This window comes from Oncorhynchus keta, chromosome 16 (assembly GCF_023373465.1).
Source record: "Oncorhynchus keta strain PuntledgeMale-10-30-2019 chromosome 16, Oket_V2, whole genome shotgun sequence".
Lineage (NCBI taxonomy): Eukaryota > Metazoa > Chordata > Actinopteri > Salmoniformes > Salmonidae > Oncorhynchus > Oncorhynchus keta.
In genome coordinates this window covers 4,202,391-4,214,893 of record NC_068436.1, presented here as the reverse complement: position 1 = coordinate 4,214,893, position 12,503 = coordinate 4,202,391, and the positions used below count along the sequence as shown (strand labels likewise).

Sequence of the window (12,503 nt, the reverse complement as noted above, 5' to 3'; positions counted from 1 at the left end):
TGAGAACCGCACACTCTAGGAGCTCCAATGCAAAAATGTAATTACCAACGTTTCGACAGCCAAGCTGTCTTCATCAGGGTATAATCACACACTGCGGGATGACTCGTTTATATAGTGTCAAAAGACACTGGTGTCTGTAATCATGGCCAAGAGTGGCATATCATTGGTTAATTATCAAATATTAAAATGGCATACAAACAACAAATGGATAGCATACGATCATATACATTCCTTTTAGACGACACAAGCTTACAAACAATGGCAAAGTCACAATAATCACAAGAATGGCTTCAGGTCTACGTTGAGACCGAAGGGAACAAGGGTCTTTAAGTTAAAGATCCAGGCTCTCGTTTCAACAAATTATCAAGGTCGCCCCCTCTCCTAGGGAGGGTGACATGTTCGATGCCAATATAACGTAGAGACGAAATCGAGTGGCCTGCCTCCAAGAAGGTGGCCGCAACTGGGTAAGTAACGTTTTTACACCTAATGGTGCTACGATGCTCTGAGATACGTACTTTTAATTCGCGCTTTGTTTTACCCACATCATTTTTTACCACAAGGACAACTGCCTTAGTGGAACACGTAATAACACCTTTGATTGGGATCGATTTCCCTGTTTGTGGGTGTTTGAGGGATCTACATTTTATAAGTACCATTGCATTGAGCACAGCCATTACATCCAGTAGGGGCGCAAATAGACGTTGTTCAGGAATATCTTGGGTTGGTAAATCAGTGTACCAATTGGTCTCTGAGATGTCTGCCCCGCGAGAATACGACCAAGGGAAGGTTCGGAAACCCATTACCGAGACTATCATCGGATTTTAGAATGTGCCAATGTTTGTAATTGTTCAGAACGCTTTGAATAGCGGGTAGTTAGAACACAAGAATGCGTCTTTTTGCGAGACTGACCTTGAAAAAGGTCGTCTCGTTTTGTTTGGAATTTTCTCAATGGCAATATTAATCTGATCATTTTTTTAGCCCCTCTCCTTGAACTTTCTTTGCGTCTCAGCCATATTTCTGTCGAAATCTGATTTGTTTTTTGCAAATTCTTTTGATTCGACAATTGGCTGGAGGGCAAACTATTTTTCAAGGGAAGTGGGTGACAACTATCAGCCCTCAACAAACTGTTACGATCAGTAGGCTTCCTGTAAAGATCAGTGTAACATTATCTTCACACAAGATCAGAAGATCAAGAAAGCTGATTTGACGTGTATCAGATTGCATAGTAAATCTCAGATGCTCAGAACAGGAGTTAAGAAAAGCCTGGAGCAGTTTTGCATCACCTCTCCATAGAACAAAAATATCATCAATATACCGTTAGGCAAGAAAACATTTTTGAGAGGATTGAAAATAGACTTTCTCCATTGTTAAAACGAGAGGCTGTCTGGATCTTTAACTTAAAGACCCTTGTTCCCTTGTGATTATTGTGATTTTGCCATTGTAATTGTTTGTAAGCTTGTGTAGTCTAAAAGGAATGTATGCTATCCATTTGTTTGTATGCTGTTCTTTGTATGCCATTTTAATATTTGATAATTAACCAATGATATTAGGCCACTCTTGGCCATGATTACAGACACCTGTGTCTTTTGACACTACATAAACGAGTAATTCCGCAGTGTTTGTGATTATACCCCGATGAAGACAGCTTGGCTGTCGAAACTTTGGTAATTACATTTTTGCATCTGAGCTCCTAGAGTGTGCGGTTCTCTTTTATTTTCAAATATAAGAAACGAACCTTGTAAATTTAACAAATTAGTGTAAACACAGAATACAACTTGGGCGGGGTCTTCAATGTGCCTTTGAGTGCAAAATTTCGTTGAGCCGCCTAGCTAGCTAATGAAATGTAAGATTTGTCCAGCAATATTTAGCAGGTAAAAATATTAAAAACATCGCCCGAACAGGGACTTGAACCCTGGACCCTCAGATTAAAAGTCTGATGCTCTACCGACTGAGCTATCCGGGCTCTGGCTTAAGCTAGTCACGTGTGTTATTTTAACACATTTCTAAAACGCTAACCTCGTCTCAGGTCCAGCTGTTCATATAGTTACAATGTCAGCTAGCGCCATATATTCGCTTATTTCACTAAACAACATGTGATTCTTTCCCTATTGACAATGCGAAATAGCTGTCCCTTTCTGTTCCATTCACTGCAAAACTCGTCCGTGGCAAGCTAAACGTAAACTGTTTTAGATCTCGGCCAGAAGCCACCAGCAAATTACATTATTCTTACTCAATGCATAACACAGCAAAATTATCTGGGCTAATGTAGATTATACTTTATTCACTTACAATGCACTCCTATTTTTTTTGTGGAACTGAGTTGTTTAGTGTATGTACACAAAAACAGCATTTGACATCTACACTTCTGTCTTCACAAAAAAATGAATAATAATAAACTTGTCTTCCTTCACATATGACGCGACCATTGTGACGTTTTGTGTAAGGTATTTCGGGACACCGGGACAACCTTATATGAGCTAGTCCGTAACCTATCAACAGGTGGCTCCGTGGCGCAATGGATAGCGCATTGGACTTCTAGTCAAGCACTTGAGGAGTGATTCAAAGGTTGTGGGTTCGAGTCCCACCGGAGTCGCATCTTTTGCAGATTTCAGTAATTGCATGCAATATAACCCACGCGATTTTTTTCCTGAAGTGCAACCAGTGCGGTCTTTATACTCCTCAAGGCATATCAAACATAATTTTAATCTCTATGCATTTCTCACGTCAAGTTTTTTACTTGATAGCATTTTTTTTTATAGCATATATCTAAATAATAGTTAATGTAGACCATTATAATCTAGGTAATTACTTTGAAGGGTATATATCTGTTTGTCACGTCAATGTCCAAGGTAGGCCTATTTCAATTAATGACTAACACTACTGAGTGAGGGGCATTTTTACTTTGCTTCCTCTGCTTCAAACCTCTGTGAAAGGAGAGCACCACCCGGGTAAAGTGGACCCATAGTTTTAAAGAAGGGGATAAGCTAATATAGCCAGAAGGCTAAAACATTATGAACAGTGTAAGCTAACAGAACATTATAAAAAGTATAAATCCATACATAGGCAAGCATACATTAGAACGTTAGCATTCCTGTTAGCATGCTAATATAAACTAGGCTATGGGAGCCGCCATCTTGGAATGGTCAGGGAGATGAGAGCTCAGTAGCCAGACATATTGGCATGCACTGTGCAGAATATCAGTTCTCAACAATGGAGAGGTATTTAATGTCCCCATTAGGCCTACCACACCATATATATATCTTATCATAAGCGCAACGTGATTCCAAGAGACAGGTTGGAACGTCTATATAGGACAAATCAACGATTTTTCTAAATAAGTGGTGTTTGAATTTGTTGATTTAATGTGGGACATGATTGATTGGTTGCAGTTAGCGGGAGGAAGGGCCACAATGCCTGAGTGTGTTGTGTAATGCCCAAGGATATTTTTATTTTTCATCACTTGTTTTATATAGATGTCCCTGAGGGGTTCCTGGCTTTCTCCAATGATCTTCCCACAGATTTGTATTACCTTATTCAATCTGACTAGTGTTCCATAGAGCACAAAACCACCCCACAATATTAAAATATGGGTGTGCTCCAGCAGCACTAGATTCCATCCTGAGTGTCTCTCCACCACTTCTTACAATGGTGTGAGTAAGGTTAAATCAAAGCTTAATCAGCGCCTTGGAAGATCACATAATGATTCATTAGTATTCTACATAACAGAAACAAATATAATAATACTGTATAAAAAGTTACTGTTACACAAATACACCACCTAATTTCTAATGAGATTTTAGGATGGTTAGCTGAATAGTCACAATTGTTTTCTCATGTGGCCAAAACTCGCACGTGCCACTAGGCAGAATGTGATTGGAATTAAACAAAATATAGGAAGGCTTTATATTGTTCTTAAGATATTATGTATAGGAATAGGCAGGCGTTGCAATTGGAGTATGCATATTATACACTGAACAAAAATGTAAACACAACATGTGAAATGTTCCATACACACAAAAAGCTTATTTCGCTCAAATTTTGTGCACAAATTTGTTTACATCCCTGTTAGTGTGCATTTATGCTTTGCCAAGATAACCCATCCACCTGACAGGTGTGGCATATCAAGAAGCTAATTAAACGGCATGACCATTACACAGGTGCACCTTACATTTACATTACATTTAAGTCATTTAGCAGACGCTCTTATCCAGAGCGACTTACAAATTGGTGCAAACACCTATGACAACCAGAGGAACAGCCACTTGCATCTAAATCTTGTTGGGGGAGAAGGGGGGGTGAGAAGGATTACTTACCCTTACTTACCCTATCCTAGGTATTCCTTGAAGAGGTGGGGTTTCAGGTGTCTCCGGAAGGTGGTGATTGACTCCGCTGTCCTGGCGTCATGAGGGAGTTTGTTCCACCATTGGGGGCCAGAGCAGCGAACAGTTTTGACTGGGCTGAGCGGGAACTGTACTTCCTCAGTGGTAGGGAGGCGAGCAGGCCAGAGGTGGATGAACGCAGTGCCCTTGTTTGGGTGTAGGGCCTGATCAGAGCCTGGAGGTACTGAGGTGCCGTTCCCCTCACAGCTCCGTGGCGAGCACCATGGTCTTGTAGCGGATGCGAGCTTCAACTGGAAGCCAGTGGAGAGAGCGGAGGAGCGGGGTGACGTGAGAGAACTTGGGAAGGTTGAACACCAGACGGGCTGCGGCGTTCTGGATGAGTTGTAGGGGTTTAATGGCACAGGCAGGGAGCCCAGCCAACAGCGAGTTGCAGTAATCAAGACGGGGAGATGACAAGTGCCTGGATTAGGACCTGCGCCGCTTCCTGTGTGAGGCAGGGTCGTACTCTGCGGATGTTGTAGAGCATGAACCTACAGGAACGGGACACCGCCTTGATGTTAGTTGAGAACGTCAGGGTGTTGTCCAGGATCACGCCAAGGTTCTTAGCGCTCTGGGAGGAGGACACAATGGAGTTGTCAACCGTGATGGCGAGATCATGGAACGGGCAGTCCTTCCCCGGGAGGAAGAGGAGCTCCGTCTTGCTGAGGTTCAGCTTGAGGTGGTGATCCGTCATCCACACTGATATGTCTGCCAGACATGCAGAGATGCGATTCGCCACCTGGTCATCAGAAGGGGGAAAGGAGAAGATTAATTGTGTGTCGTCTGCATAGCAATGATAGGAGAGACCATGTGAGGTTATGACAGAGCCAAGTGACTTGGTGTATAGCGAGAATAAGAGAGGGCCTAGAACAGAGCCCTGGGGGACACCAGTGGTGAGAGCGCGTGGTGAGGAGACAGATTCTCGCCACGCCACCTGGTAGGAGCGACCTGTCAGGTAGGACGCAATCCAAGCGTGGGCCGCGCCGGAGATGCCCAACTCGGAGAGGGTGGAGAGGAGGATCTGATGGTTCACAGTATCGAAGGCAGCCGATAGGTCTAGAAGGATGAGAGCAGAGGGAGAGAGTTAGCTTTAGCAGTGCGGAGCGCCTCCGTGATACAGAGAAGAGCAGTCTCAGTTGAATGACTAGTCTTGAAACCTGACTGATTTGGATCAAGAAGGTCATTCTGAGAGAGATAGCGGTAGAGCTGGCCAAGGACGGCACGCTCAAGAGTTTTGGAGAGAAAAGAGAGAAGGGATACTGGTCTGTAGTTGTTGACATCGGAGGGATCGAGTGTAGGTTTTTTCAGAAGGGGTGCAACTCTCGCTCTCTTGAAGACGGAAGGGACGTAGCCAGCGGTCAGGGATGAGTTGATGAGCGAGGTGAGGTAAGGGAGAAGGTCTCCGGAAATGGTCTGGAGAAGAGAGGAGGGGATAGGGTCAAGCGGGCAGGTTGTTGGGCGGCCGGCCGTCACAAGACGCGAGATTTCATCTGGAGAGAGAGGGAGAAAGAGGTCAGAGCATAGGGTAGGGCAGTGTGAGCAGAACCAGCGGTGTCGTTTGACTTAGCAAACGAGGATCGGATGTCATCGACCTTCTTTTCAAAATGGTTGACGAAGTCATCTGCAGAGAGGGGAGGAGGGGGAGGATTCAGGAGGGAGGAGAAGGTGGCAAAGAGCTTCCTAGGGTTAGAGGCAGATGCTTGGAATTTAGAATGGTAGAAAGTGGCTTTAGCAGCAGAGACAGAGGAGGAAAATGTAGAGAGGAGGGAGTGAAAGGATGCCAGGTCCGCAGGGAGGCGAGTTTTCCTCCATTTCCGCTCGGCTGCCCGGAGCCCTGTTCTGTGAGCTCGCAATGAGTCGTCGAGCCACGGAGTCGTCGAGCCACGGAGCGGGAGGGGAGGACCGAGCCGGCCTGGAGGATAGGGGACACCTTGTGCTGGGGACAATAAATGGCCACTCTAAAATGTGCAGTTTTGTCACACAACACCACAGTGCAATTGGCATGCTGACTGCAGGAATGTCCACCAGAGCTGTTGCCCAGAGAATGTAATGTTAATTTCTCTACCATAAGTCTCCTCCAACATCGTTTTAGAGAATTTGGCAGACCACATGTAACCATGCCAGCCCAGGACCTCCACATCTAGCTTCTTCACCTCCGGGAATGTCTGAGACCAGCCACCAAATAATTTCTGCACAAAATGTCAGAAACCATCTCAGGGAAGCTCATGAGCGTGCTCGTCGTCCTCACCAGGGTTCGGCGTCGTAACCGACTTCAGTGGGCAAATGCTCAACTTCGAATGCTACTGGCAAACTGGAGAAGTGTGCTCTTCAGGGATGAATCCAGGTTAGCCTAGTGGTTAGAGCGTTGGACTAGTAACCGGAAGGGTGCGAGTTCAAACCTCCAAGCTGACAAGGTACAAATCTGTTGTTCTGCCCCTGAACAGGCAGTTAACCCACTGTTCCCAAGTCGTCATTGAAAATAAGAATGTGTTCTTAACTGACTTGCCTGGTTAAATAAAGGTAAAATTAAATTAAACGTCACCACCCATCTATGCGAAGGAGATGTGTTGCGCTGCATGAGGCAAATGGGGCAAATGGTGGTCACACCAAATATGAAATGGTTTACTGATCCATGCCCCTTTGTTTTTATGGTAGCATATGCATATGTGTATTTAAAATCCATAGATTAGGGTTTAATTAATTAATTTCAATTGACTGATTTGCTTATATGAACTGTAACTCAGTAAAATCCTTGAAATTGTTGCATGTTGCGTTTTATATTTTTGTTCAGTGTATAATGAGATTCAATAGGCTACATCTGTTGGTGCTGCCTCCTCAGAAAATGTCATGTAGGTGAGACTGTCCTCTGAATGTCCAGCAAAATCATCCTGTTGTCCTACATTTTAATATTTGAAATGTGGTCACCCTAGGCCCTTTACACAGAAAAAGAGAACCATTACAATTGGACAATAGATCTACTAACAGGGCTGAGCTTTCTTTATGCAGCATCGCATCATGAACACAGACATCTGTGATTCAGAAGTTATTCATACAGTATGTCATCACTTTTATGTTGATTTGATTCATTCCAGTCAATCATTTGTAGGGTAACTATAGGCTCCCTTATTCAACCTAACATATCTCTCTTACCCTCTGTTTCATTCTCTGATACTATCTTGGTTTTCTCTATTTCTGTCTGTCTCTTGCACTCTCATATCATCAAACTCTAGCTTAATCATATCCAATCTTGTCAATCATGTATTCATTTAAAATTCAATGCTTTATTGAACTCCTTCCCTGCCTTGTTTTCAGTGTTTTTTCAGTGTTTTTTCAGTGTTTTTTTGTTGTATTTTTATGTTTTATGTTTTTGTATGAAACAAAATATAGGATGAGCCATGACAATAATACAGTATTAAAGTGACAAGTGTTCAATGACTATGTACATAGGGCAGCAGTCTAACGCGCAGGGTAGAGTGCAGTGTCTAAGGTTCAGGACAGGGTACCGGGCGGAGGCTAGCTAGTGATTAATGTTTAACAGTCAGATGGCCTGTAGATAGAAGCTGTTTCTCAGTCTCTTGGTCCCAGCTTTGATGCACTTGTATTGTCTTTGTCTTTTAGATCAGTGGTTCCCAACCAAGGTTACTGGGCCTATCTACACGGGGTACTTGAGAAGACTCATGAGACCATACACTTACTGGTAAAATGCACATGAGGGGGTACTTTAGGGGTACTCCTGTTGGAAAAAAAATCAGTTGGTGGTACAGTAAATGAAAAAGGTTTGAAATCACTGTTCTAGATCCTAGCAGGGTGAACAGGCTGTGCTTCAGGTGGTTGAAGTCCTTGATGATCTTCTTGGCCTTCCTGTGAAACCAGGTCCTGGAGATTTCCTGGCAGGCAGACAGTGTGCACCTGGTGATGCGTTGGAACGCACCCCCCTTTGTGGAGCACTGCGGTTGCTGGCAATGCAGGCGGTTATACAGCCTGACAGAATGCGTGGTGCATCTGTAGACTTTTGTGAGGGACTTAGTGGCCAAGCAGCATTTTTTTCAGCCTCCTGAGGGAGAGTAGGTAGTAGAGAGATAACATTATTAAGGATGGGATTCAAACCCACGCGTGCAGAGCACAATAGATTGGCAATCCATCGCCTTAACCACTCGGCCACCTCATCATGTACTTGTTAAGTTTTGTTCAGGGTTTAATCCAAACTTTTAGAAATAATTTAGCGACACACTTTTGCTTCAATATACATTTATTTTTTTACAGTTTATGTAGAATGTATGCACACATGACTGTAAGTCGCTTTGGATAAAAGCGTCTGCTAAATGGCATATATTATTATATATATCATATATATTAAACATTTTAACCCGGCCCTTTTCTTGACCGCATGGGTAAATTGTAGGGGGGTCTCCTTATCCTTTTATATCCCACATTAACTGGATATAATATTTGAGTCAACACTCTCTCTCTCAGCTCTAAGGCCCGCTCTTGTTGTTATCAGTAAGCAGGGGAAGGGATTTGGGGATAAGTCAATTCTTGAAAGAGGAAGAAAAATACCCACATCAACTCTTGCTGAGTTACTCCTTCACCCCCTTTGTGACATCCCAATTGGCCACCTTTCGTTTACTCTTCTCTTTCCCAATGAGGCATTAGCTTCACCCATCTTTGTCTCTAAAGCACCAATGGCTACACGTTTTATACTTCTGTGGCTCTCCAAGTAAACGGAGTCGATAAAGCTGTGTAAGGGCCACGCAGCCAGAGCTCACTGAATGTTTGTACCCTGGGTCCTTTCCTGTAATTGGCCCCTAGGTGCAAAACGGGGAGCAAGCTTTTACTCAGATCAGGCTGCGGAGCAGTGGGACTGTGGTCCATGACCAGGGCTAAATTGACTCCAATTCGCTTAAATCAAGCAATTGTTAATATGGATTTGATAAACATTTAGCTAGATTTTTTGTGTGTTTTATATAAAATATATTGGAAATAAACCAGTAACAAGGATATTCAGGGGGAGCTGGTGTCGTCAGTAGGTCAGAGACATGAGTCTGACTCTGACCCCAATCCAACTGAAGGAAGAGGAAGCCATACCTCACTCACATTTGCCACTGGAGCGATTTGTTAGAAATGAGAATGCAGCTTTGCATTTAATGTGCCTTGCTCAGTTGTACTAAGTGTGTGTACATCAGAGCATATGATTGTCTTATTACATTTGTATGCAAATTAAAGCTGCCTTGTTCATTCATACATAGGATTCATTCCTTTTTTACAAATGCAAGCAGATAATTATTTTGTGGTGTAATGTTGCTAGAACACCATAAGGTAAAAAACATACTACTCATAGCATGTTTCAACAGCATTGAAACATGCTATGAAGAGTATGGTCAAGCTTCATGAAATGTATCGATTTTTGCTTGTGATTGTAAATCTATGACCTCCATTGTCCTGTCTATATTGTATGATTGGTCCTTGCAATCTCGGTTCCATGGGACGACCCCATAGAAGTTGAAATAAAAAATGGTTACGGTTAGGTACCGTTATGATTAGGGTAACGGTAGGGGATAAGTTTAGGGTTTAGGGTAGGGACGTCCCAAGGATCTCGGATAACACTCACCCCAAATGATTGGCCAGAACAGATAAGGACTTGCCCATGTATTAACCACTCCCTGCTCGCGCTTTCTTCACGTGATATTAAGACAGACGTTCCAAAGTTAAAAACAGACTTTGTTTATTTTTCAGGTCGCTGCTGAAAGGTGCACGGACTAGTTCTCTTTGCTCATCAGTTTTCCCATGCTCTTGTCAGATTTATTGTGAAAGGAGTAGTAGTTATATATTACTTTCATAAAAAGAAAGTGTCGAATTTATTTGATATTAATTTTGCTACTGCATTTCATATTTTGGGGGTATTAAAGCTGACGTTATATAGCGCGAGAAAGCAAACTGAGGGTGAGGATGAACGTTCTCACAATTTGCCATGCATGTGCATAACATCAATGTATACTTTAGATGCACATGTTGTTTGTTCACGCTGTTTTGCACGTTTCTGCTATTTGTTTTCGTGACAGATCAAACGGTGGGGATTGCTATTAAACGGTAAACAACCATTTCAAGACAGCGCCATGGCGACTGAAGGGGAGACATGGACCACCGTTCAAAAGCATGATGGTGAGTTAGTTGAATAGCATATGCACGAATGCATGCTTATTTCAAGGCAGTAAGTCGTTTGGCTTGAACGAGGAAAACATGTTTACCCACTTCGCTATTGTCTCGAAGGGTTGGGTTGCAGTTCCAGCCACACTCCACCATGTGCTCTCCGTGCTCGAGCACTTGTACTAGCGCGAGACAGTTAGCAATTAAGCTAGATAGCAAGTTAGTTCGACGGCCAACTCACAAATTGCTGAACGACAAATTTGAGTTTGTATAGTTTTTTTTATGGACCCATTGTCTTGCTGGGCATATATGAACACACACTAATATTTAACCCATTCGAAACTTGTGTTTTTGCAGTGTCCTAACTGGCTAGCCAGATACGTTAGCCTTTCGCAAATCAACATGCTGTAGTACACCGTTGTTGCGCAATCACTAGCAGTTATATACTGTCCTGTCAAATGTTTAAATTACGGACATTTGCCGACACATTTATTTGTATTAAGGGTTGTTTTGTGATTAACGTTACTGCTTTGAAAAACACATTTCCTGTACCTCTTGTCTGGAATGTCCATAAACATTGATGCAACAGTGCTTTCATTTTTGGCCAATGATTAAAAACCATATAGCAATCTCGGTAATTTGATTAAATGCTAAATACCCTGACAAACCCCTTTGTTTGCATAAGCATGCGGTCAAACGACGAACTCCATGTTCATGTTGTCAAACAACACCACGCCCCCTTACTAGAAGCGCAATCCGTTGCGTGCAATATCATTTTTATTGGGCTACTTGAAAAATACTTCAACAAACATCCGAATAACTTTTATGCATATTAGTTAAATACAATGTGTATGACATTGAACATCATTCATTATGTTGAATGGGACGGATTTGTAAATGAGTTCGACTCATCCTTTCTATCAGAACTACACAATGAAACCAAGATAATATTAATGAAATACACATGGTATAGAGAGGAATAGTCAGATAAATACTATATTAACTACAACCTAAAACTTCATACATATTGAAGTCGCATGTTAAAAGGAACCACCAGCTTTCATATGTTCTGAGCAAGGAACTTAAACGTTAGCTTTTTTACATGGCACATATTGCACTTTTACTTCTCCAATTGTTTTTGCATTATTTAAACCAAATTGAACGTGTTTAATTACTTATTTGAGGCTAAATAGATTTTTATTGATGTATTATATTAAGTTAAAATAAGTGTTCATTCAGTATTGTTGTTGTCATTATTACAAATAAATAAATAAAAATGGTCAGATTTTTAATCGGTATCTGCTTTTTTTTGGTCCGTCAATAATCTGTATCGGCGTTGAAAAATCCTATTCGGACGATTTCTACTTTATACCTGGTGAAACAACTCTGGATGGCAGTATGTACCCTTTCAGTTTGTTTGCCAACTCGTAATAGAAGAAAATTGACTACTTCAAAATGGAGATGGCCTCAATCACGCCGCCTGTGTACTCAGACACCATAATGGTACATATACAAAGATGATATTTCTGTTTGCCACATACAACTGGGAAAAAATCTATTTGAACGGCCCTCCATCTGGTAGATACAAGTGGGGAAACTAGTCGATCATCCTTCAGCTCCAAGTGGGAGGGTTAATTTACCATTTCAAGTTGTAAATACCAGTTGGATGCATTTGCACACTTTGAACTCATTGAGAAACACCCAATTTGGCTAATGGCCAACAAGCTGTGTCAAGCATAAACTAAAAGTACAGCTATCAGGCTTGTAAACAAATTATAGTGTTCAAAAACCGTATGAATAGATTGCATAAAAAATATTTTGTAGTTGCATTTATCAAGGTAATTTCCTTAGTAGGTGACATGCGGGAGAAGTCTGACTTGAGCGACGATAAATACGTTTCCCACAAGAAATTACCAGTTGGAGGGCCATTCAAATGTTTTTTCCCCCCAGTCTTATGTGATAAAGAATTATGAATATCAT

At 42.2% G+C, this 12,503-nt stretch overlaps 1 protein-coding gene and 3 non-coding genes across 4 annotated transcripts in view; 2 read left to right on the top strand and 2 right to left on the bottom strand.

Moving 5' to 3' along the window:
• Positions 1–1,890: 1,890 nt before the first annotated feature.
• trnak-uuu (transfer RNA lysine (anticodon UUU)) lies at positions 1,891–1,963 on the bottom strand. Its single transcript has one exon. It is a non-coding gene; the product is annotated as a tRNA-Lys (tRNA).
• A 538-nt stretch (positions 1,964–2,501) lies between these two features.
• Positions 2,502–2,593, top strand: trnar-ucu (transfer RNA arginine (anticodon UCU)). Its single transcript is given in 2 exon segments — positions 2,502–2,538; positions 2,558–2,593. It is a non-coding gene; the product is annotated as a tRNA-Arg (tRNA).
• Positions 2,594–8,465: 5,872 nt separating this feature from the next.
• On the bottom strand, positions 8,466–8,547 carry trnag-gcc (transfer RNA glycine (anticodon GCC)). The gene has a single exon. It is a non-coding gene; the product is annotated as a tRNA-Gly (tRNA).
• Positions 8,548–10,093: 1,546 nt separating this feature from the next.
• LOC118395368 (programmed cell death protein 4-like) overlaps positions 10,094–12,503 on the top strand; it is a 28,670-nt gene continuing 26,260 nt past the window's right edge. Inside the window, exons 1-2 of the mRNA XM_035789116.2 lie at positions 10,094–10,319; positions 10,439–10,538. Of these exons, the coding sequence (XP_035645009.1) occupies positions 10,493–10,538 (46 nt within the window). The 5' untranslated portion in view covers positions 10,094–10,319; positions 10,439–10,492. The remainder of the gene's footprint in view (positions 10,320–10,438; positions 10,539–12,503) is intronic.